Source organism: Gorilla gorilla, chromosome 14 (genome assembly GCF_029281585.2).
Source record: "Gorilla gorilla gorilla isolate KB3781 chromosome 14, NHGRI_mGorGor1-v2.1_pri, whole genome shotgun sequence".
Classification (NCBI taxonomy): domain Eukaryota; kingdom Metazoa; phylum Chordata; class Mammalia; order Primates; family Hominidae; genus Gorilla; species Gorilla gorilla.
Genome location: NC_073238.2, coordinates 56,443,726 through 56,469,852, shown reverse-complemented (window position 1 = coordinate 56,469,852; position 26,127 = coordinate 56,443,726). Strand labels below are relative to the sequence as shown.

General features: G+C 37.2%; 1 protein-coding gene across 10 annotated transcripts in view; it reads right to left on the bottom strand.

Moving 5' to 3' along the window:
• Positions 1-26,127, bottom strand: part of DGKH (diacylglycerol kinase eta) — a 204,330-nt gene that overhangs the window by 64,252 nt on the left and 113,951 nt on the right. For 9 of the 10 annotated variants that reach the window (XM_055360050.2, XM_055360053.2, XM_055360051.2 and 6 more), the window contains 9 exons: positions 25,139-25,243; positions 24,735-24,867; positions 18,537-18,643; positions 17,773-17,898; positions 12,619-12,721; positions 11,380-11,539; positions 9,509-9,617; positions 9,239-9,378; positions 3,913-3,997 (listed from right to left, as the gene is read on the bottom strand). In XM_055360050.2, coding sequence (XP_055216025.1) covers positions 3,913-3,997; positions 9,239-9,378; positions 9,509-9,617; positions 11,380-11,539; positions 12,619-12,721; positions 17,773-17,898; positions 18,537-18,643; positions 24,735-24,867; positions 25,139-25,243 — 1,068 coding nt within the window. Of the gene's footprint in view, positions 1-3,912; positions 3,998-9,238; positions 9,379-9,508; positions 9,618-11,379; positions 11,540-12,618; positions 12,722-17,772; positions 17,899-18,536; positions 18,644-24,734; positions 24,868-25,138; positions 25,244-26,127 lie in introns of those variants that run through there. The other variant, XM_055360060.2, reaches the window with a different exon arrangement.

Genomic DNA, 26,127 nt, shown 5'->3' with positions numbered 1-26,127 from the left:
ACCCTTCATGACATATGTTTAGGCAAGGCAATCACTATAATGAAATATATGAAAGAGTCATCATGCAAAATAGATATTTCCTTTTGGCAAAAGGCTTTCAGTTTCTGGAATTCTTTAATTTATATTCTTATAGAAATCCATAAAAACTCCTTTACAAAATTTTTTAATGTAAAAATATCTCAATATAAAAATAATTCCCACAAAGTAGTACAATAAAAGCCAAAAAATCTAATAAAAATTGGGCAAAAGACTAGACATTTAAATATAAAAATATCCAAATGGCCCATAAACCGATGAAAACATATCCAATCTCAGCCATCAGGCAAATGGAAACTAAAACCACAATGCAGTACCACCATGCAGCTCCCAAATGGCTAAAATGAAAACAACTAGAAAATGGCAAGTGCTAGCAACGCTATGGAGCTACAGAATTCTCAAACGCTGCTGATGGGAATGCAAACTGATACACTCTCACAAACGATTTGGTAGTGTCTCTTAAAGCTGAACATATGCAATGATATCACAGGACTCAGAAATTCAACTTCTATATCTACACCCAAAAGAAATGCAGAATTGTGTTCACCAAAAGACATGCACTAGGATGCTCACAGCAGCATTCATCTAATAGTAGAATGGATGACAAATCGCAGTGTATTTGTGCAATGGAAGACCATAGGAGAATGAGAATGAATGATTTATAGCCAAGCCACAGTATAGATCAATCTGATAAACATAACACTGAGTGAAAGAATCCAGAAACAAATGAGAGCATACAAAATGATTCTATTTTATAAAGTACAAAACAGAAACCAATCTATGCTATTAGAAGTCAGCACAGTGATTATTGGGGTAGGAGGTGAGGGTCTTGACTGAAAGAGGGCATGAGGGGGCTTATGGGGTACTTGAACACTGTCGGGTGGCCTGGCATAGATTTGTTTAGTTTGTGAAAATTTACCAAGCTATACGTTTATGACCTGTGCACTCTTCTGTATGTATAATTCAATAAAAAAGTTTTTAAAAATGCTGAATACACTTTCATATAATCATGTAAATAAATATTTCTTTTAAACAATAGTCAAAATGCCAAAAGCATCCATAATCCCTTTTCTATTTGACTCAAACTTTAACATCCTGTTGAAAGACCACATACATTTTCCTAATATGTAAAAATGTGCACAATATTTAAACAGCCTCATATTCAGAGCCTTACATCAAATGTATGCCTCAAATAATATTCCATTTCACACAGCTCAAAATTTTCTAGTATAAATGATCTGCTCTAGGCAAGCTGGCCGCCTATGCTCTTCTGCCTGACTCAGGTATCTTTTCATTACTTCTACCAATCAGCCTCAGTTTATTCAGACTTATTTGAAGATTCGATTAAGTCTGAATAAGCCTTCCCCACAAAGCTTTCCTGACTAGCCTCTTCCCAAAAGAACCACATTCCTAATTTACCTTCATTCCACAAGTGGTTATGTTACTCTTTCAAAAGTATGTTACTCTTTTAAATTTCTACATTCCCTCCTTCAAAGGCAGACCACTACAGGAAAGCAATTTTACATCAAAGAAAGGAAGTGAGGCCAGGAGCTCCAAAGTTACACACGATGTTGCATTTACCCACAAATCCACCTTATTGATCTCTTAAACACTAAAAATTACATCTTTACAGCTAGGATGAGAAAAATGAAAATATATCATCTAAAAATAAACTTTAAAATTTGAAAAAAGAAAATGTTCTCTAGAGATTGGTTTTATTTTTCTTCCCTGCAGGGTAGAAAATATTTTACATGATCATTAATGCTATTAATAAATTCATTAATGCCAGTTGATTAATGTATTAATTAATAACATTTGATTAATGCCATTTGAAACTTACATTAAAAAAATCCAAGTTTTTGTCCATTAAAAATATTTGAAGATCAAAAAATACAACTTCTCTCAGAGGAAAATAAAATAGCCTCTATGTTCAAAGATAAAATTATAGATGTAACTTATCAACCTACTATGCAGTCACTTAGCAGGGTCAGAAAGGTAAGTAATAATAAGAGTTAATATTTTGCATCGTGTACCAGGCACTGTAATTAAGCACTCTATATATTTACCCCTCTGTCCTGTTTTATAGCCAAAGAACCTGAGGCTTACTGAGTAATTTGCCTAAGACCCACAGCTAATGAAGTATACAAAAGCTAAGAAGAAAGATTTAGTCTACTTTTATCGCAGTTTTCAAGGTAAAAAGGCCACACACAGTAAAATGCATTCCTGGTGCCAGCCTAGTTCAGGGCCTAGTCAGGGCCATTCAGAACACTCATTTAATCTGTTATCTTAAAGTATGCTATCCCTTTGTTACAAAAATAAGTTTATTTTTAAAAAGCAAAGTTTCATTTAAAACTCTTTTGTACAAAAAAAGAGAGATTTCCTTCATATCTTTAGAATTGTACCTCATATTTAGTGATTATACATAACTGATAAAAGTAAATTATTTACTGTTATTTTATATGCTAGAAAACAGACATTTCTGAAGTAAATGGAAGAAAAAAATTCTCCTTTTTGTCTTTTTTGGAAAGAAATTAATAATATTTACAAAAATACTGTTAAGATAAAGGACTGGTTTCCATAAAAATGTGTTATGTTTACGGAATCACATAACTAAAAATGCTGCTGAAAATAAAATGGTAAATATATTAATCTTTAATAGTGATTATCTCTGGGTGGTAGGACTACAGGTGATTTTATTTTCTTTTTCATATAATTTTGTATTTCCCAAATTTTTTTAGAAGTAGTTTTGGCTATCAGCAGTTTTTATGTCAGAAAAAGTTTTTAAAATACAATAAGCTTCTCTAAGAAACGGCCCCGTGTTTTTAGTTATCATTCCTTGCCTTGGTTTTGACAAGACCATAATTTTCTTAATGACAAAACAAAGATTTCAACTGTAAAATAAACAGATGAATTTTCCTGGAGGGAAAAATAAGCTAGCATAGATCAAATGGTCTTAATGAGTCAGAGAATAATCCTTTGAAAGTCAGGTTCTGTTTTAAATCTACACCGCTTTGAGGTTTAATCAGAATGCTGAATCTTTAAAAACATTAGTCATTTATGGTCTGTAGTAGAGATGGAATTAAGTGGTCTTTCTTTAACTATATCAACAGGCTTAACCCAGAGACCCGTCTTGCTGTCCCTTCAAAAGAGTAGGGGCCGGCCACAGTGTCTCATGCCTGTAATCCCAGCACTTTGGGAGGCTAAGGCAGGAGGATCTCTTGAGACCAGGAGGTCAAGGCTGCAGTGAGCTGTGTTTGCATCATTGCATTCCAGCCAGCCTGGGCCACAGAGCAAGACCCTGTCTCAAAAAGAAAAGAACAAGAAAAGAGTATGCAAAGCAAGCAGTAAGACAGAAATTGCATAATATTCTGGCCATGAGTATTGGTGTGTTTGGATACTGTTTAAAGAAGCTAACATCTTATAATCAAACAATCTAATGGCCAAAGTAGAAGATGAATAAACACTAACAGGAAACACCAGCTGACCTTCCTAGAGTTCTGCTGATAAAACGGAAACAGGCAGGTAGAACATGCAGGGAGGAATTATCTGGGCAGGAGAAGAGATAGTGCTTTACACATCTGTTATATCATTTAACTCCCACGACTTTGTAGCCTCACTTTACACATGAAGAGTCCCAGGAAGAGGAGTGACTGGGCACTCCCAGTGTGGGTGGTCATGGAAGGACTCTAGCCTAGATTCAGGATTCTTCTCTCTGGGGGAGAGGACTAGAGGTAGTCAATGAGACCATACCCCAAAAACAAAATTAAGTTAACATGCTACCACCATATATGAGGAGTACATTTTCTCTCTCTTTCTTTTTTTTTTTTTCAAGATATCCACCCCCATTTCAAATGTAGGTAAAGGGTTAAGTCTTACATAAAATTCTTCAGATGCTTCTGGAGGTCCTGGAAGTAGGGAAGCTTTTGGTGGCAATTTGAGTTCATATGTCATTATACTCCACCTGAAGGGAGAAAAACTCTTTGGTCTAAGATTTCCATAAAATTGGATAAACTAACTGTTAGCATCTCATAAACGCGCACACACACACACACGCGCGCACGCACACACACACACACATTCATGAACTATGTTTTATTTTATCTTAAAACAACCAAAAATGGGAAAAGAGATCACATTTCAGTAATCTCATAAAATGTTGAATTTATAATTTATGATTTCTACATCTTACCATTTCTCCAATTAGTGGCTTCCAAATGTTTTAAGACCCATAGCCCACAATAAGAAATCCACACATGTTACAACGCCCCCACTTCTTCTCAGGTGCAATGCATTCTGACTTTTCTATTCTTTTCTGTTCTATTTAAAAAATAATGCTCATTGCAGTTTACTAACTAGGTTATAAATTACTAATGAGTCATAACCCGAAGTTTTAAAACAATGTCTTAAATTAAATAAATACATACTACCTATACTACCTACTGTTACTCAATCACACTTGCCAAATCAGCTTATACATACATAAAATGAAAATTAGCTAAATACCTCTTCTTAAATTAAGAAATAATGAATGTAACCATGAGAGTAGGGGGAAAATATTAATAATACTTAACTGAAGTAAATTTATTTCAATTAGCTACAAGTATTAATTTCAAAGCAAACATAAAATCATTTGGCAATCAACTCAAGATAAGTCCAGTTTTCTATCCAAAATAATAATTTCAAAATTTGGGAAGAAGAGTTGGGCCAGGACATTATTGTAGACTAACAAAATATGAAATAAAGGCCAGGTGTGGTGGCTCATGCCTGTAATCCCAGCACTTTGGGAGACTGAAGTGAATGAATTGCTGGGGCTCAGGAGTTCCAGACCAGCCTTGGCAACATGGTGAAACCTTGTCTCTACAAAAAAATTAAAAATAGCCTGGCATGGTGCTGTGCACCTGTAATCCCAGCTACTTGGATTGCTGAGGAGGGAGGATCACTTGAGCCTGGGAGGTGGAGGTTGCAGTGAGCTGAGATCACGCCACTGCACTCCAGCCTGGGCGACAGAGCCAGACCCTGTCTCAAAAAAAAGAAAAAAGGCCAGGTGCAGTAGCTCATGCCTATAATCCCAGCACTTTGGGAGGCCATGGCAGGTGGATCACCTGAGGTCAGGAGTTCAAGATCAGCCTGGCCAACATGGTAAAACCCCGTCTCTACCAAAAATATAAAAAATTAGCCAGGTGTGGTGGCGGGCACCTGTAATCCCAGCTACTCAGGAGACTGAGGCAGGAGAATCACTTGAACCTGCGAGGCGGAGGTTGCAGTGAGCCAAGATCGTGCCACTGCACTCCAGCCTCGATGACAACAGCAAAACTCCATCTCAAAGAAAAAGATGTAAAATAAAGATTTTTACACAGAAACAAAGCATAATAAAAGCAGTACCTTAACAAATGAATTTTAAGAAAAGCATAACACAGCTGAAGCTACTGATAGAACCCAGAGGAAAATCCCAAGATCAATATTTAAACAGAACCTAGTGTATCATTCAGCCTATGAGAATAAATATTTGCATAAAAATTCAAATTCCCAGAAAGCCCCCCAATAGACATACATTATATTTTGGGATATGTAAACTAGTTACTTTTAGCTACTATTTAACTCTTCACATGAAAATACTTTAAAAGAAATTTACTTTGGGAGGCTGAGGCGGGCAGATCACGAGGTCAAGAAGTCAAAAGATCAAGACCATCCTGGCCAACATGGTGAAACCCCGTCTCTACTAAAAATACAAAAATCAGCTGGGTGTGGTGGCACATGCCTGTAGTCCCAACTACTTGGGAGGCTGAGGCAGGAGAATCGCTTGAACCCAGAATGTGGAGGTTACGGTGAGCCGAGATTGTGCCACTGAACTCCAGCCTGGCGACAGAGCGAAACTCTGTCTCAAAAAGAAAAGAGGCTGGGCGTGGTGGCTCATGCCTATAATCCCAGCACTTTGGGAGGCCGAGGCGGGCGGATCACGAGGTCTGGAGATCAAGACCATCCTGGCTAACATGGTGAAACCCCGTCTCTACTAAAAATACAAAAATTAGCCGGGCGTGGTGGCGGGCACCTATAGTCCCAGCTACTTGGGAGGCTGAGGCAGGAGAATGGCGTGAACCTGGGAGGCAGAGCTTGCAGTGAGGCAAGATCGCACCACTGCACTCCAGCCTGGGCTACAGAGCGAGACTCGTCTCAAAAAAAAAAAAAAAAGAAAGAAATTTATATTTGAAAACCAAAAGCCATCATTTATCCATGCAGCAGATATACTATATTGAGCATCTCAAAGTCACAGGGTCTGGAAACACAACGGTGAATAGGCTTCCCCAATGAAGCTAACATTCCAGTGCAAAAAATAGGTATGATGCAAGCAAACAAAACAATTAAACTTTGTAAATATCCAAACAGGGAAAACCACGAGTAGAAACATAAAAGTCAAGTTCCTTATAGCTGGAAATACTTTTCTGGTCAAAGACAGTTAAATAAATGGTAAATAAATCCATCCAAATGTCTGAGTTCCTTGCACCTTCCATGCTATACCTCCCCACTCGATAGGAAATGGTTGGAGCTAAATATAAAAAGGAGAAAGTGGCAGCAAGACATGAAAAAGTGAGGAAGAGGTGCATATGAGTATCAGCTAAGCAGAGGCACAGGCCAGAAGGAAGGAACCATCTGGCCTACACACATAAAGGGGAAAGAGTGCAGAGTTGAGAAAGGACCCTGGACACTAGACAGAGCAGGGATTGCAGTTTACCGTGCCCGTTCTATTACTTATTAGCTATTTAACTTAGATAATGTGAAAGCCTCCTAAACCTTTTCACCAGTAAAATGGAGATGGCAATATTAGCTATCCCTAGGAGAAGGGAGATAATTAAATGAGATGATACACGAAGTAAAGCAACTAGAAAGTGCTAGCAGACAAAAAATTAGTTGTTTTTATTCCCACTGTATCCAAAAGACTACATTTTCATCTTTGTAAAATAATGCTTTTCTGACCCAACCCAAAGTGTTGTTCTGAGGATCAAAGAAATATATTTGAAAAACTCATCTAATTTAGAACATTAAACAATGACTTTTTAACTTGGTGTATTTTTTTTTTTTTGAGACAGAGTCTCGCTCTGTTGGCCAGGCTTCAGTGCATTGGCATGATCTTGGCTCACTGCAACCTCCGCCTCCCGGGTTCAAGCGATTCTCCTGCCTCAGCCTCCCGAGTAGCTGGGATTACAGGTGCCCACCATCATGCCCAGTTAATTTTTGTATTTTTAGTAGAGACGGGGTTTCACCGTGTTGGCCAGGCTGGTCTCGAACTCCTGACCTCAGGTAATTTGCCCACCTGGGCCTCCCAAAGTGCTGGGATTACAGGCGTGAGCCACTGCAACCAACCCACTTGTTCTTTACAAACAGTAAATTAATAAAGGAAATATAGGAATAAAATATTCCTATGTTTCTAACAAAGATCTTAAGTTTCTGAATCCACTTTGATTTGTGTGTGTGTGTATTTTCTTTTGTTTTGTTTTGATTTTGCATATCAGTTGATATTCAAGGAATTTCACCATGGGGGTGCTGTTTCTTGGCTACCCACCTGGAGAAGTGACTTTTTATTCATTTATTTATTTATTTTTAATTTTTTTTGAGACAGGGTCTCACTCTGTCACCCAGATTGTAGGGCAGTGGTGCAATTGTGGCTCACTGCCACCTCCACCTCCTGGGCTCAAGTGATCTCCCACATCGGCCTTCCAAAGTGTTGGGATTATAGGCGTGAGCCACCTCCCCCAACTGAGAAGTGAATTTCTATAGCACACGAGGGGAAAGCACATACCCAGAGTAGATGAAATGCCTAAAAGCAGGGGAAGTGGTCTTTACATTTGCAACAAAGAAAGCATTTAAATAACCCCTTTTGTTTGGCAACCACAGAATTGAACAGTTGTCTGGGAAGTCACCTCCAGGCTCATTTACAAATAATGGTGATTTTATTTATTTATTTCCAATCTTTTTTCTCCAGAGTTAGGTATAATTGACAAATAAAAAATTGTATATATTTAAGGTGTACAACTTGATGTTTGGATATATATACAACACAATCAAGCTAACTGACATATCCATAGGTACCATTTCTCTTTTTCATTCCTTTTCTTCTTTTAACCTCCAGATTATTTTAAAGGCTGGAGGCTGAACCCAGTAGCACATAAGATTATAAACTTTTATGCACCCAAGCTACTGGAGTATCTCTCTCACGTAATTTTGGATAAACAGAGACAAATGTTTACTTCCCAGCTCTCTTTTTAAATATTCTGTCAGCAAAATATTTTACCTTATGACAGGTAAGGTTACAATTAATTAAGTTATAGCCCATCTTAGAGTAATTACATTTCAGATTGGTGGCTCCCTGGTGAAATTTTGTTATTTTCGGGAAGAGTTCCACAGATGGCTAATTCTATCAAAATTGTTTTGATTTATGCTACCTCAAGTTGATCATGATATTTTGACATCTGTCTTCTACTGACATTGGGGGTTGGGGAGTGACTGGTTACTGAGTCCTGTTGTTCCTTATACCCAAATTTTAAACAACTTCTCCATAACACGCAGGGTACACACATTGTAGCTTCTTTTTTATACATGGACATTCAGAGAGAAAGCAATTAAGAGATGTGATCAAGAACAGCATAAACACAATGATAGTCCCTTCATTTGAAGCTGTCTTCCTAATATTTTCCTGCCCCTGGGAAAGGACTGCTTATATTTTAACATATCTAGTTCTTATTGGACCAATGCATTCTTAATATGTATGTTTAAGAGGAGATATTCTAACAAATCTAACGTTTATATGTCCTCTTTAGCTTTTTGGAAACCATACAATGACAGGAGACTACCTACCATACTCATCAAAAGGCCCCCCACAAAATGAACTATTTTCGTTTTCTGACCTGAACTGCAATTAAAAGTAAATAGTAGTAACATAGCCTTCTGTATTTAAAATAATGAGTTCCTCAGACTAGTTTTTTATAATTCATTCATTCACTATAAAACATCTTTATTGAGTGTCTTCTCTGTGATAGGCCCTGTTCTCCATCTCAGGGATTAACCAGTGGACAAGATCAGGAAGGCTCTGCCTTCGTGGAGCTTCTAGTCAGTAAAATTTATTAATAAATATTTATTAAGAAATCATCAAAAAAATGATTTCACTATGCCATTTTCCATCCAGTTGTAGAAAAGAATTCACTTTTACCTGTCCAACATTTTGGTACTGGCTCGTTCCAGTTTCTCTAGGATCTGAGGAAGTTGGGTGTCATCGTCATATGAACCTCCCCAGCCAAGAACTCGGGCAAGGTCATTTCCTGTACCCAAAGGCAACACTCCCAGCTGACACTGAAAGACAGTGCAACAGGGTGACTTTTAGACAAGTTGAGAAATAGGGACTACTGCATTTCTGCACCTCTCTGGTAAGTATGTTAGTATGCATTCATGTTAATTAGCAAGTAAAAGAATTAGCACTTGCCTGTTTATTCAAGTTGAGCTTATCGATTTCTGACAAAACCCAACCTACACTTCCATCGCCTCCACAAACAAGAATCCGGAAATTGTCAAACTTCTGAAATAATCTTAAACTGAAAGCAAAAAGGATTTTATTTTAGTATAAAGAAATAAAAATCACTTTCCTCAATTCTTTGTTATTCTGTATCGGTATTCATATTCAGATTAAATATAAGAACTCCTACTTACATGTTAATTATACCATAAACATTCACTGAAGTGTAATTTTAACTCAAGAAAACTTCTGAATCATAAGGAGGAAAGGGAATGATAAGTAGAAATGAAGATAAAATTAGGAGGAATGGGGGTGAGAAATGAGAAAACAAAAAAGAAGCAGAGACCGGGAAAGGTAAAGTAATACAAGATGGTGGAAGTAGTGGTTCTTCTCTTTCTATTACAAGAATAAATTCTTTCCTTAAGAATTACAAACCATGGGTAAGGAATCTAGGGTGCTGATGCTAATGAGTGACGCTCAGGCAGTTCCTAAAGACACCAATCATTGTATTGCTCTCAGGACTCCCAACTGGCTTTTTCTCCTCCTCTTCTCCTATTCTCAGGCCCATCCTTCTATTTTCCCTCATCTCAACTTTTGACACATCCCGTCTCCTAAATGTACCCTTGTACACTTACTTCAAGTATTATGGAAAATCTGAAAAATATTAGAGGGACAATCTCAGGAAGTTTCATCAAGAGAGGTCCTTGAAGCCTTCGAGGACAAATGGGAAAATAAATCAAGACTATAAGATAATGGAACTATAAAGGATTATAAAATGGACGTGTTAGAAAGGGGGACAAAACTACCCTAGCATGGCAGAGACAAAGAAGGTGAGAAGAGAGGCTAGATGAGGAAACTCTAGGACCTCAGCAGAGGAAAGGAAGGGCAGTACACGTAGATAAGGAGGAAGCTGGGTATAAATGAAGAAGACCAACATCCATGGGACCAGAAGGGCCTGAGACTTAGCAAGATAAAGGCAATGGAAGCAGGAAGGAAGACTCAGGGGGCAAAAGTGAACAGAGGCACCAAGAGAGAAGAAAGGAGAGAAATAGAGAAGACAGAGGAAAGTATCACATTACGAAACACAAAATGCCTTTTCAGGCACTGGTATCAAAAATTCCCATTTCTACTTCCGTGTTCATGCTTTAAGGTAATGGTGGAACCCAAGAGAAAAGCTGAGTTGCTGTAAGTATGTTACATGGAGGTTTGAAGGCCCCTGGTTCAGAAGACATAATATCGCCTCTTAAGAAAAATCATATGCATACCCTAAAAATGTATTGAAAGTGCCAAAAGATATATTTTCCCTCAGTGAAAATACCACTTAGTTCATTTTATCTTACAGATTTTAAGTTATATGACATCCAGAAAGCTGAAAAGAATCAACAAAGTATTTCTTTGTCATTTATGTGAACTGAGTCTGAGATCCTTGAAGAACTGCCCTTGACAGCCATGAGAGTCCCTGTACTTTGGTTTAATAATCGATTATCTATATTATATGTAAATCAATATCAGCCTTCCATGCAAATCATTTTCTAATATTACTTTATATTTCTATATTTACGCAAGTTGATCTTTCTTGGAGCTAAAGAAATTGTTAGTATTGTTTGATATAGAATATATTCTAAAACATTTTCTAAACAAATTTTGGAATTGAGAAATTAGGAATTTATACAAGACAGTTGTATAACTATCCAAAAGGTTGTGTTAAAACTTATAATTAGAGATTTAAAAACGAGGGAGGGATCTAGAGGAATCCGTAATTTTCATAAGCTGAAAAACCAAACACATTTAACACCTAGTCCTACATTGTATTCAAATAAGATTTATCAACAATCAGTTACCCTAAATGAGGACCTCCATTCATTAAATCAAACACCTGAGCCGGATTTAGCAACTGTTTAAAGCGACGAAGGAACTTTACTCCCTGATTATCTCCACTCTTAGAATTGACAAAAACCAATAGAGGACTAACACAGAACGAAAATGTTGCTCTACAGAAACCTGTGAAAAAAACACAATACAAGATCAATACATACAGCTTTCTCTTTTAAATTATTAGCAAACATTCAGAGAAAAGAAAATAAATTTATAAAAACTGGAGCATTAAGTTATAATTTAGCTCTCCAAATAGAGATAGGTTAACTATTTACATACAAACCTATATGTTTCTATGTAATTCTTATGTTCATATTCAATATTTCAAAGTATTTTAACTGCTCTTTTCTGAAGTCTGAGAGAATATTTTAAAATTTATAGTAAACAAAATCAGGGCTTAGGTTGGGGGAGAGGGCTGTTAATAGCATAGGTTTTAAAAAAAAGTCACATATTTTGAGATTTATAAACTTACATCTTCAGGTTTATAAACTTATATCTAAGATATCTATTGGCATAAATTAAAAAGTTTGAAAAGCATAAGGCATGATATCAATGCAAGACATTAATAATAGTACAGTCCTCCGTGTGTATTTTGGGGGAATTGGCTGCAGGAGCCCTATGAATATCAAAATCCACAGTTGCTCAAGTCTGTTACATAAAACAGCATAGCATTATACATGGTAAAAAGCCTTTGTAATACGGTTTGCTTAGAAGGAAGTAATTAGTATGCAATCCCAAAACTGGTGTTGTAGAGGGGTTCCTCAGCACTTTAGAGTTAAGTTGTAAGATTTTGGGAAAAGTGCATTTATAGGAATATAAATTCCTACAATGAAATTACAGAAAAACAGATTTTAATAACAGCCATGCTAATAGGGAGTTTCAATTACAGAGGAAAAAAACACTTATAAAAATTAACCTTTTCAGATTGTATTGCAGTACAGAGTAATGATCTTATTTTATTTACTAAAACGTAAAATCTAAAAGTCTTATATACAGTAACTTCAACAATGTTAACAGCTATTCTACAACTTTCACTTAAATATATTCTTTTAAAAATGGAATGTACTTTCAGCAATTTAAATGGAATTATTTTAGAAAAACTGACTACAATAGTCAATTACCATCATAGTTATTCTAGGAAAAGAAATATACATATCAATATTAAATATACCAGAAATATACGTACTTACACTACTGCTACATACCATCGGAATCGGTGCTGTTTAGTGCAATTGGAGGTATGATAGATACTTTACATTGACCAAGTGGACATATTGGATGGTATAAATCTTTGCAGGCAGTGTGTACCTAATGACAAACAAATATACCTTCAAGAATCATAAAAATAATGTTCTGCCATTATAAATCACATCTAAGGAACTGATAATCTAGAATCAACTGTACCACAAAATGTTCAGTAATTCATAAACTACTTTAAATGGTATAACATTTACACTTCAGGAAATGACTAAACATTTTAGAAATGGAAATTTGATTTTGGTCCATGCAACCAATTTTTGTAATTATCTCAGAGAAAAATATATAGTTAATGAATAACTGGTGAAGGCGAAGAGAGAGGAAGAGAAGAGACCAAGTGCAGAGGAAGGGAGGCAGAGAAGAGAAAAAGAAGGGGAAAAGGAAGAAGAAGGATGGAAACTAACCAGTGTATCAATATCATTGCCCATAAAATAAACTGATGACAGAACATTTATTTTGTTCTTATAAAAATTCTTATAAAATTTAACAAAGATAAAATCTATAAAGTGCCTGCTTTTTCTGCAGTAATCCCATAACTTTCTATTCACATTTCTTTTACGACACTTCCCTATTATTAAAGTTACAAGTACTCTCATGCTTATTTTCTCAGCTGGACTGCTGCCCTGTAAGGTAAAGGAAAGTGATGCGTATCACAGGCACCCAGTAAATGTGCTTTCAGTAAAAATGAGTTTCATGGTCATGCAAGGTACTACTGAGAACAAAAACAAGGATAACTTATTAAGTAGGGCCCAGGCAATTTAGTTTGTGTACTTGTCTGGAGAGCCTTCTAAATGTTTTAACCAGTAAAAGCAGACACTTTTCATCAAGTTCTTATTTAATATGACTTTATTTTATTAGTCCTTTTAGAAAACTGGCATAATTAAACCTGTATTTATCAAAACCTTTGGGAGAATAACTAAAATTCAATAATAATTCTAATTCTGGTGATGACCTGTTTTTAGACAGTTTTCTATTATGCTTTACAATAATTAACAATCCAAATGCATTTTAGAAAAACTAGCACACACAAATAGCTTTAAAAGTAATTTTAAAATGTATAAGAACCATGGAGCAAAACAGAAAGGTATTTATAATAATGCTAAATAAGAAAAGCAGATGATCAAATTATATCTTCACAATTTTTGCAGAAAAGGTAAAACTATGTCCACAGACCTGGATGACAGTAGGAAAAATTATAAGTTGATTCATTAGGTTTATAGGGCTATGGGCTTTTTTATTTTGTTTGTTTTCTTTTTTCACTACATAGACTATGTTTTAGGCACTAGATATCCTGCTGTTAGAAACTCATAAAGCTGAAACTGGATCCCTTCCTTACACCTTATAAAAAATTAATTCAAGATGGATTAAAGACTTAAACGTTAGACCTAAAACGAGAAAAACCCTAGAAGAAAACCTAGGCATTACCATTCAGGACACAGGCATGGGCAAGGACTTCATGTCTAAAACACCAAAAGCAATGGCAACAACAGCCAAAATTGACAAATGGGATCTCATTAAACTAAAGAGCTTCTGCACAGCAAAAGAAACTACCATCAGAGTGAACAGGCAACCTACAAAATGGGAGAAAATTTTCACAACCTACTCATCTGACAAAGGGCTAATATCCAGAATCTACAATGAACCCAAACAAATTTACAAGAAAAAAGCAAACAACCCCATCAAAAAGTGGGCAAAGGATATGAACAGACACTTCTCAAAAGAAGACATTTATGCAGCCAAAAGACACATGAAAAAATGCTCATCATCACTGGCCATCAGACAAATGCAAATCAAAACCACAATGAGATACCATCTCACACCAGTTACAATGGCGATCATTAAAAAGTCAGGAAACAACAGGTGCTGGAGAGGATGTGGAGAAATAGGAACACTTTTACACTGTTGGTGGGAGTGTAAACTAGTTCAACCATTGTGGAAGACAGTGTGGCGATTCCTCAGGGATCTAGAACTAGAAATACCATTTGACCCAGCCATCCCATTACTGGGTATATACCCAAAGGACTATAAATCATGCTACTATAAAGACACATGCACACATATGTTTACTGCGGCACTATTCACAAAAGCAAAGACTTGGAACCAACCCAAATGTCCAACAATGATAGACTGGATTAAGAAAATGTGGCACAAATACTATGCAGCCATAAAAAATGATGAGTTCATGTCCTTTGTAGGGACATGGATGAAATTGGAAATCATCATTCTCCGTAAACTATCACAAGGACAAAAAACCAAACACCGCATGTTCTCACTTATAGATGGGAATTGAACAATGAGAACACGTGGACACAGGAAGGGGAACATCACACTCTGGGGACTGTTGTGGGGTGGGTGGAGGGGGGAGGGACAGCATTAGGAGATATACCTAATGCTAAATGATGAGTTAATGGGTGCAGCACACTAGCATGGCACATGTATACCTATGTAACTAACTGCACATTGTGCACATGTACCCTAAAACTAAAAGTATAATAATAATTAAAAAAAAAGACATATGCAAAATGAAAAAAAAAAAAAAAAAAAGAAACTCATGTTTTTGTTTGTGTTTTCACATGGAGTTTCACTCTTGTTGCCCAAGCTGGAGTGCAATGGCGCAATCTCAGCTCACTGCAACCTCCACCTCCAGGGTTCAAGCGACTCTACTGCCTCAGCCTCCCAAGTGGCTGGGATTACAGGCACCTGCCACCGCTCCTGGCTAATTTTTGTATTTTTAGTAAAAACGGGGTTTCACCATGTTAGCCAGGCTGGTCTTGAACTCCTGACCTCAGATGATCCACCCGCCTTGGCCTCCCAAAGTGCTGGAATTACAGGTGTTCATGTTTTTTTATTTTTTATTTTTTGAGATGATGTTTCGCTCTTGTTGCCCAGGCTGGAGTGGAATGGTGCAATCTCAGCTCACTGCAACCTCCAACTCCCAGGTTCAAGCGATTCTCCTGCCTCAGCATCCCAAGTAGCTGGGATTACAGGTATGCACTACCGTGCCCAGCTAATTTTTTTGTATTTTTAGTACAGACGGGGTTCCACCATGTTGGTCAAGCTGGTCTCGAACTCCTGACCTCAGGTGATTCACATGCCTTGGCCTCTCAAGGTGCTGGGATTACAGGCATGAGCCACTGCACCAGGCCAGAAACTCATGTTTTAAAGGCAAAATAATATGTAAACAGGCAAATGGTTGTGTATAGGAAGTGCAAGACTAAGAGAGGTGCCATAAGGTGATGGTAGCTCAGAAACCAGCAAGTCCAACTTACATAGGGTGGGGCAGGAATGATGTCACAAGGTGAAATTTGAGTTTGACACGAAAAAAGAGAGAAAAGGCATCCTCCCTTCTACCATCTGTAATACCACTGCTATTCTAGTTAAGAAATGTTTAAAAGTTAGGGATGAATAGAATGAGCAAGTAATAAACCTAATTAACTCCTGCTGTTAAAGTTAACAGAGTTTAAAAACTACTGATTTTTTTTAAAGTAAAGATACACAAATTGCAGGTAAATAAAATTTACATAAAACCTTTCTAAAATAATTCATCACACATTATGTGTTTTCTTTTTTGTTTTTTTTTTTTTTTTTTTGAGAGGCGGAGTCTTGCTCTGTCGCCCAGGCTGGAGTGCAGTGGCACGATCTCAGCTCACTGCAACCTCTGCCTCCTGGGTTCAAGCAATTCTCCTGCCTCAGCCTCCCGAGTAGCTGGGATTACAGGCGCCCACCACCACGCCCAGCTAATTTTTGTATTTTTAGTAGAGATGGGGTTTCACTGTGTTAGCCAGGATGGTCTTGATCTCCTGACCCCGTGATCCGCCCACCTCAGCCTCCCAAAGTGCTGGGATTACAGGCGTGAGCCACCGCGCCCGGCCGTGTTTTCTTTCTAATACATTGGAAGTGAACAGTTGAAGCTCTAGAAGTAGAGAAATTGACTTTAGTAAATGTACTGGCCAATAAAAATAGCAGGAAAATTTGTTATCAGTGGTTGTCCTCTCAAAAAGAAATCTGAGGTGGAATGATGATTTAAAATCTTGTTTATGGGTAGAATTCCTTTAAAATAAAAAAATGGCATGAGAAGGTTTTAGGGGCTAGGCTTGCACTAAGATTGTAAAGAGAGACACCTGTTACAGTCTATATATTAGATTAAATGAGATAAGAGAAAAAGTATTAGTAACATATCTAAGGCTAGTAAAAGAGGCAATCAATGAAGAATAGCAAAAGCATGAGGACAAAGAGAAGAAACACAAATTTACCTATCAGGCCTAACTAAAAAGTTGTAGGACTTATTTTCCTTTGTAGCCTATCAGACAATCTCATTGATTAGGAAAGCAATACATCACACATCTCTTACATTTGCTGATCTACACCATACATACCAAAAACAATAGTTTTTCCATATTTTAAAATTTGAGGCTGGCTTCCAAATTTCAGCCAGCAATGTTAAAAGACAAGACTCAAAACCACCAAATAAGTCAGCCCCAGTGCAAGGCAATCACTATCATTGTAGAGCAGCATCGCCCAGTGCTGAGATGAACGCTCACACCCACGACCTCCTCATCCTGCAGTTTTTCAGTCCCATGCCACTGTCTGCGTGATCTCCTTCCTACTCTGACTGTCTTCACACAGTCCGGAGGCCCTGTCCTCACCATATCTGGCATAAATAATCAGCTGTTGGCTTCATGTTCGGCTGCATGTGCTGTTCACCTCTGTCAGAGAGCACTGGTAGGGTTGTAGCAAATTTACATGTCACATGTCAACCAAAATTTGGTGACATACCAGAGAAGGGCTTTCAGGTAGTAAAATAGGCCCGAATATAGCAAATCACTTTGTTGATGAAGCAAAATGAAAAAACAATACAACTATGGGTAAGAGATCCTGAGGCACAGGACACGGATGAACAAGAGTAAGTTTTACAGGGCATTTGAAACAATGACCAGACTAGGAGGACTATACTGTAAGGAAAGAAGAATGTCATCATGAGATGCGTATGCTACCAGGCTCAGCTCTGTCATAAATTCTTTGCTTTGCCTCTAAACCACGTGGATGACAAAGTTAGGGAAAGAAGCTAATTAAAAAGGATGAACTGATTCCAAAACCCTCACCATTGTCTTACACCAAAGGCATTTCCAATCCTGTAGACGGAGAACACTGCCACACGTTTTGTCGCAGACAGCACACTTGGCACTTACAGGCAGGTTGCCCTCAAGCCACTGGTGAGGCATCGCGACCTGTGGAGAAGGAAGAAAAGGCAGCCAGGTGAAGACTGGCGGACACCAACCTTACCCCAGGGGAGATTTTGAATCATTTCTCACTCTACAGGGTCAGTAGTACGTTTCATGCATAGCATTCGCTCATTTACCCCACGTTTATTGAGCGTCTATTATGAACGTTCAAGGAATATAAAAGTAAGGTAAAAGCTTTTCCCTTCAGGGTTCAGGTAGATTTAGCTGAGGCATGTAAAGGGATTACAATAAAGTGATCACTAAGCGTTCCCAGAAATCCATATGCATGGTGCAGCGGAGGTGAGGTTTTGAAAGTGGAGGTATACTGTTGAGAGGCAACCCCAAAGTCTGAAGAGTGAACATCTCAGCTAAGCCTTAAAGAACATCTCAGAGTTCATCAGAGGTCGACAACAACAGCCCAGCACAACGGCCACTTCTAAGCCCTATTCACAACAGATTTCCTTCAAAATCTAAGAGCAAAAGAAGCTATGAAGGATTGAATTAAAAATAAAACCTCGGAATCAACCAAACCTTCTATTAAATCCTAATAATAAGCATTCCTACTTATCTTTCTCAGCTTCCACAAGAGCAGAACATAAAAGAGGAGTTAGTGGGAAGAGAGCAGAGACAGAGCAGCAGCTTACGCCATCTTCATCTTCTATAATGTCCTTCCCGATGGAGGCCAGGGTAGTCCATTTACAGTTATTTGTTGCTCTCACTGCACATCTTTTGTGAGCCTTGAATTTACACACTAAAAAAAAAAAAAAAAAAAAAAAGAGCAACTGCTTTTAAGTGGACAAGAACTTTTGGACCAATGATTAAAGGAAATCACAGCATAAAATTTTAAAAGGGAGGGAGGAAATAGAAGAAAACAAATATATTTAAAAGATTAAATTATTCTGCAACAATAGTAATGGTATTCTAGAAAACAAATATGGCTATGTATTTATGAAGCACTTTTATCAAGCTATAAGTAGACTGCTACTTAGAGGAACAGAAAAGAAATAAATGCAAAAGAATTACTGCTTGAGAAGGCAGACAACACACACATAGGAGAGAGGGAGAGAGGGAAGCAAATAAAATTTGGTAGCAGGTCTGCTGGTGACATCCCATTTTTAAATGTAGGCGCTGATTATACGAATGTGTTTAATTTGTGAAAATTCATCAAGCTGTACATTTCTGGTATTGTATTTTTCTATACACACAAAATACTGATTATAAGTCTGAAAATGTCAGTACGATAAAGTTGATCCAGGGGGCTGTAAAGTGCAAGTATACCAACAAGACAGCCAGGCATCATGGAAAATAAGTTGGTGAGGGTCACCAACACGGCCCTATCTTTGGAAAGTATTATGTTGAGATGACCAAATGACAAATGTAGAAAGAAGGGATGATGAAGTGATGTTGTCACTACAGGCTTCACTAAATCTCCCCAGACATATTATCAAAAGGAACTTATAAAAGAGAAATTGGAGGAAATAACTAGGGAAAAAAAGCAGCACATATATGGAAAAACAAATGAACTATAGGTTATTTGAAAAATTAACCATACTTACAAAAATTGGAACTTGACTATTATTAAACATGTTTATCTCTCTAAGGAAATTATTCAAGTATGAGTGGATACTGATATTAGGTCAGCTCCTGACTTTTAGCTAAACAGTTAAAAGTAGAGAGCATTTCAGTGGAAACATACTAAGGTAAGTGTTGCTAAATTTAAATGAAAGGTATCTCCTTTTCATGTGATTTTTCTGGATTTCTAAGTCAATCATTAACAAATTTTGCATTACACACCATTCTCTTGAAACTGTCTTAATTTGATATAACACAAAAACAAAAGTTTCCGGTAAAATAACTAAGATGTCTTTAGCCAAATGTTCAAAGTGCTTCAGGTATCATGACTAGTCTATGTACAAATGGATGGTTAAACTGAGCTAGTTTATCCCTGAAAAATATTCGTCTAGGCCAGGCACAGTGGCTCACGCCTGTAATCCCAGCACTCTGGGACGCTGAGGTGGTGGATCACCTGAGGTCAGGAGTTTGAGACCAGCCTGGTCACAAAGGTGAAACCTTGTCTCTACTAAAAATAAAAAAATTAGCCAGGTGTGATGGCGCATGCCTGTAATCCCAGCTACTCGGGATTCTTATGAGACATAAGAATTGCTTGAGCCCAGGAAGGCAGAGGTTGCAGTGAGCCAAGATCATGCCACTGCACTCCAGCCTGGGAGACACATCAACACTCTGTCTCAAAAAATAATAACAATAATAATAATGATAATAATGTATACACACTGGAAATGTTTTGCTTACCTTCTCTTTTGTGTACTTTGAAAAATTCTTTCCCTTCCATCATTTTTGTTACAAATGAGTGTGTAACTAGAACACAGACTTCATATAGAAAATAATACTTCACTTGAGGCTGGGCGTGGTGGCTTACACCTGTAATCCCAGCACTTTGGGAGGCCGAGGCGGGTGGATCAACTGAGGTCCAGAGTTCGAGACCAGCCTGGCCAACATGGTGAAACCCGTCTCTACTAAAAATACAAAAATTAGCTGGGTGTGGTGGCATGCGCCTGTAGTCCCAGCTACTTGGGAGGCTGAGGCAGGAGAATCACTTGAACCTGGGAGACGGAGGTTGCAGCGAGCCGAGATCATGCCACTGCACTCCAGCCTGGTAACAGAGTGAGACTCCATCTCAAAAAAAAAAAAGAAAATAATACTTCACTTGAATTTTGTTGCTGATAAATCCTAAGTGTGAAGACACAGCACCATCAGAAGGAAGCTTAGCTTGGTGAAAATTTTTACAATGACTTACTCTCTTTTGCTTTAAGATAAGTGACTACTTTAAACTGGTTGGTTAGCATCTCTAGGCCTTTTCATCTATTATGGTCTTTGTCAAAAGTGGAGTCCTAAAACTATCTGCAACAGATGCCCCTAGGTGCTTTATAAGTACAAATAAGTACTTGATATCCACAGTCAGTATCTGGCTTCTAAGGGGAAAAGCAGGACATAAAAGAGAGTAATGGTATAATTTCATAGCTTTTTGAAAATTTTGCCATTAAAAATCAAACTTTTGAAAATTTTGCCATTAAAAATCAAACAGCCCACTAAAAATAAAAAAAATCACACTTTTATAATAATAAAGTGCTTCATGTAATGAGCCTTGAAAATTACCAAGTTGCTTAATATAACGTAACACTAATAATAAAACAAATCAGACTGTAATTATGGTAACTAAGAAATGAGAGTGATCAGCAGGCACTCGAATTTTCTTAGTTAACAAATTTCTCCAGACAAGTTATTCTCAAATAAAGCACTTTCCCCTGACCTGTAAAGTTATTGTTTAAAATGACAGAATTTAAAAAATAGGCCAGGCCTGGTGGCTCATGCCTGTAATCCCAGCACTTTGGGAGGCCGAGGTGGGCGGACCACCTGAGGTCGGGAGTTCGAGACCATCCTGGCCAACATGGTGAAACTCTGTCTCTACTAAAAATACAAAAATTAGCTGGGCATGGTGGCACGCATCTATAGTCCCAGCTACTTGGGAGGCCGAGGCATGAGAATCACTTGAACCCGGAAGGCAGAGGTTGCAGTGAGCTGAGATCGTACCACTGCACTCCAGCCTGGCAACAGAGCAAGATTCCATCTCAAAAAAGAAAAAAAAATGCAGACGTAATAAGATTATGATTTTTTATTACAATATTCAGTATTTACTATACTAAATCTTTGTGAGTGTTAAAAATCGTTAAGTGTGGTGGTTTAATCCCCACATTTCGGAAGGCCAAGGTGGGAGGATAGCTTGAGCCCAGGAGTTTGAGACCAGCCTGGGCAACATGGTGAGACCTAGTCTCTACAAATAATAATTAAAAAAAAAAAATTAGCCAGGCATGGGTGGTGCATGCCTGTGGTGCCAGCTACTCGGGAGGCCAAGGTGGGAGAATTGCTTGCGCCTGGGCAATTAAGGCTGCAATGAGCCATGACTGTGCCACTGCACTCCAGCCTGAGCAACAAAATGAGTCCTCCCATTGCAAAAAAAAAATCATTTAAGATCAAAATTCATAAATACCCATGATGACATATTTGATGCTGCTGATTTTTTTTAAATTACCATTTATCTTTTTTGGTTAAATTACTGTTTAAATAACTGTAAAGGACAATTATGCCCTGAAATTATAATTAATATTCTTGATTGACTTAGGGGATTTTTAATAAATTCTATTTTTCTGTCTCCTATTTTTCATTCATATAATATTTTATATATGCAAAGATTTAAAATAATAACTTTAGTTATTCAATATAAATCTAGGAAACAAATCAGTATGGCTTCATTTTATTGTGGAGATGAGGGTAGAAAGGCTAGTAAATGTAGTGAAGCCTTCACACACTGGAAGCTGAATTCTATGCTAATACAAAGTTATTCATATTCACTGTTGAACAAATTATTGTATTTGCATCTCTTACAATATTTAAAGCCTCTTGTATCTAATGTTTTCAGTTTTATCAAGCACGCTGCTTATTCAGATTTTAGGGGGTTTTCGAAAGTGTAAGTATGACTTTGATTATGATGAAATCCAGAATAACCATATTCTCATAAGATATAAAAAGGCAACTTTTTATATTTATTAAACCCTTGGGATTTATAAAATCTTCTGCTATGTTTCTAAAAATACTAATAGGCAAGATACTGCAGATTAAAAAATTTTTACCAGCAAAGGAAATTAATACTAATATATAATTTTCTTTAAAAAAATTATTTAGTCCAATAATTGAGACTTTTTAAAAGTCTTGAAAATTACATTATTTACAGAAGAATATAACAAATTTATTTGTTTTGTTTTGTTTTTTTGCAGACAGAGTTTCACTCTTGTTGCCCAGGCTGGAGTGCAATGGCCTGATCTCCGCTCACTGCAACCTCCAACTCCCAGGTTCAAGCACTTCTCCTGCCTCAGCCTCCCGAGTAGCTGGGATTACAGGCATGCACCACCACACCTGGCTAATTTTGTATTTTTAGTAGACACGGGGTTTCTCCATGTTGGTCAGGCTGCTCTCGAACTCCCAACCTCAGGTGATCCGCCTGCCTTGGCCTCCTGAAGTGCTGGGATTTCAGGTGTGAGCCACCGTGCCCGGCCGAATATAACAAATTTATTTAAAGACTTTTAAGTTTCTTATTCTCACCAAATAATGTAATTTTCATTTTTCTTTTAAAATGCTTAGAAAAATACTCAGTCATTCCACTACTGACTCAATTTTTAAATAAAAATATTTAATAATGTATAACACTCAAATCAGAAGGGTACCACAGAGTGTCTCAGATGTGGTGTCTTTTCAGCATTTTTGGAATAAAGAATTTAGTAAAATCTTTAAAATAATACCATATTACAGACCTGGTAGGAGTTATTCAGCTCTACGTGAATCCTTTTAGATTACTAAAGTCATAATAAAGGCCAATCAGATCTCTTTTGCAATCATTCTTTAAGTCTAAAAAGAAAGCTTTAATGCCTTCTCCAAATTTTCTCCTTCATGAATTTTAATGCATCAAGCCCATGATGCAAATTTGGAATAAGTTTCTTACAAAACAGTTACAAACTTCTTCCAATTTATTGAACTAGAAAAGTAGTTTTATTGTATGTATTCTCTCATTTAGTTTTTATAGTGATTCTATAAGGCATAAATGACTATTATCCCCATCTTATCGATGAGGAGAGGAAAGCCTAAGTGAGTTAAACAACTTCTCCTGGTTACAGTTTGTAATGGTGGAAGTGGAAAAGGGTTTGACTGAAGAGCTCTATTCTTAACCACTATGGTGTATCATATTAAACAGTTGAAACAATGACATATCACAGATTTTATAGTTTAAAATCAATTAAGGCTGTGATTCTATTACTACTTTATTACTTAATTATAAATAAGTGATATTCCAAATTACGAAATTTTTGGATTAGAGAAAAAAAGCTGGTATTATTATTATCATATATAGTTCAAAAAGTAGTATACAACAGTGTAATCACTGAAGTATGAAATAAAATAAATCTAAAGAAGTTATGAGTTTTCTGTTGGCAATTATTAATGTATTTGCTTTTGGTGGTCACTGCTCTTATATTAAAAATAACTCACAAATCTGCTCGTGCCTCTTTGGGAGGCCAATGTGGGAGGATTGCTTGAGCCCAGGAGTTTGAGACCAGACTGGGCAACATAGTGAGACCCTGTCTCTAGAAACTTAAAAAAAAAAAGATTAGCCAGGTGTGGTGGTGCTTGACTGTAGTCCCAGCTACTAGGGAGACTGAGGTAGGAGGATCATTTGAGCCCAGGAGGCTGAGGCTGCAGGGAGACTTGATCATGCCACTGCATTCCAGGATTGGTGACAGAGTGAGACCCCTTCTCGAAACAAAACAAAATAACAACAGCATAGGCCTTATTTTTAGAAAATTTTAAGGAAATTAAAAAGGATGAATACCTATTCAGATTAAACAAATGAAATGAAAGAAAACAATATTTAAAACAATGCAATATAATTAACAATCAGAAATTCTGCCAAAGAGTATATACTGTCCTCACAAAAAGTTTTGCTCTCCATAATCTACCAGAATAAAGAATACCAGAATGATTATACAAAGTCCAAAGATTTTTTTTTTAGACAGTAGTTCCTAGTTTCTTGGGGGTGAAATGCTGTATTTTGATTTATGTTTCCTTTAAATGACTATGTTTTTTTTTCCTGAGCAAAAATATTTTCCAAGCTAGTCCTATGTGTGGAGAGCTCAATTTTAAGCTACAATAAAACCAGTGGCAGCATGTCTATAGTATGGTCACTGTTGGGAGAAAACACATGCTAGGTGCTACAGTACCTTCGCAGGACAGGCCATGGGAGGTGACTCCAGAAAGACTCTCTCTGCACACGTTACAGAAGGTGGGTCGGGCGTGGGAGCAGGCGTACCAGTTGTGCATCCCTGAGAAATGTTCCACATTAAACTGGGCCACCTAGAAATGAGATGTGAGGACAGATTTGCCAAGCCAGTGAACAAGGCTACAGATGCTGAACTGTTTGGAATGCATATAGTTATGGTCAAATTTTCAAATTCATCATTTTTAAAACCAAAGCACTTTGCTTTAAGATAAGAATTTCAAAATCTGGTTTAAACAAGTTGCTGAATGAGTGTACACATACTTATGTTTTCACAGCAGAGCTCTAGCCCTTTGGTTGACATTTATTTCCTAAGAACACGAGATGAAAGAAAAGATGCTATTTTACCTCGTAGGGTTCTCTGGTCTGTACAGACTTCAGTGAGCTGATCCAATCCTCCATCTCCTTTCTGTTCTCAGCACACAGCATTAACCTTCTGAATGGAGTGATGATCTGAAAGGGATAATTCAATCTAATGATTGTTAATACCCAAAGAGAAAGATTGTTGCAAAACCTAACATCTTCTGAGGTAATTCCATTTCTAACTTGAGTCTTTATTTCTTACGTTTTTGTAATCTGTATGATAAAAATAATGTGGTCTAGGAAAGAAAAAGCCTAAGGAGTTTTACTACCTTTGATCCTTTTGCTACTTACTGGGGCTCTTTAGCCCTTTTTTCTAAGGCTATGGACCCAAATACACAATGCATTCTTATTCCACGAAATACATCTTACAAACTGATTTTAAATATACTTCAAAATAATTCATAGTAAGCTTAGCAGGAATGCACAGTTTTCAATATGGAAAATATTTTTAAATTAAAAATCAAAGGAATGCAATATTAAATGATTTCTTAATTTTATTTTATTTTTTTAGTAGAGGCAGGGTTTCACCATGTTGGCCAGGATGGTCTGGATCTCTTGACCTCATGATCTGCCCACCTCGGCCTCCCAAAGTGCTGGGATTACAGCCGTGAGCCACTGCGCCCGGCCACCTAATTGATTTATTATGGTATCAAGAATATTCTGTTAATATTTAAATAATATTGAGTTTACATATCACTTCCACTGTCTATTTTAATGATTTATGAAGATTCTTCCCCCACTGTGTAGAACTCCACTGTACTAGTATTTAGTGAGAGCAGGGACAAAGAATTACCATAAACATCCTTTTGTTGGCTTTAGGGAAGAAAAGAATTGCGACTTTTATCTTTTTTCATGTTATTAAAAAGGCAACTTAATTACATTAAGGACCTTAAAGCAAGTGGAATGAAAACTTCACACTCTCATAGGATCAAAGTGCTTCAAAGTAAGGTTCTGAAATGACTTGAAAGAAGCCC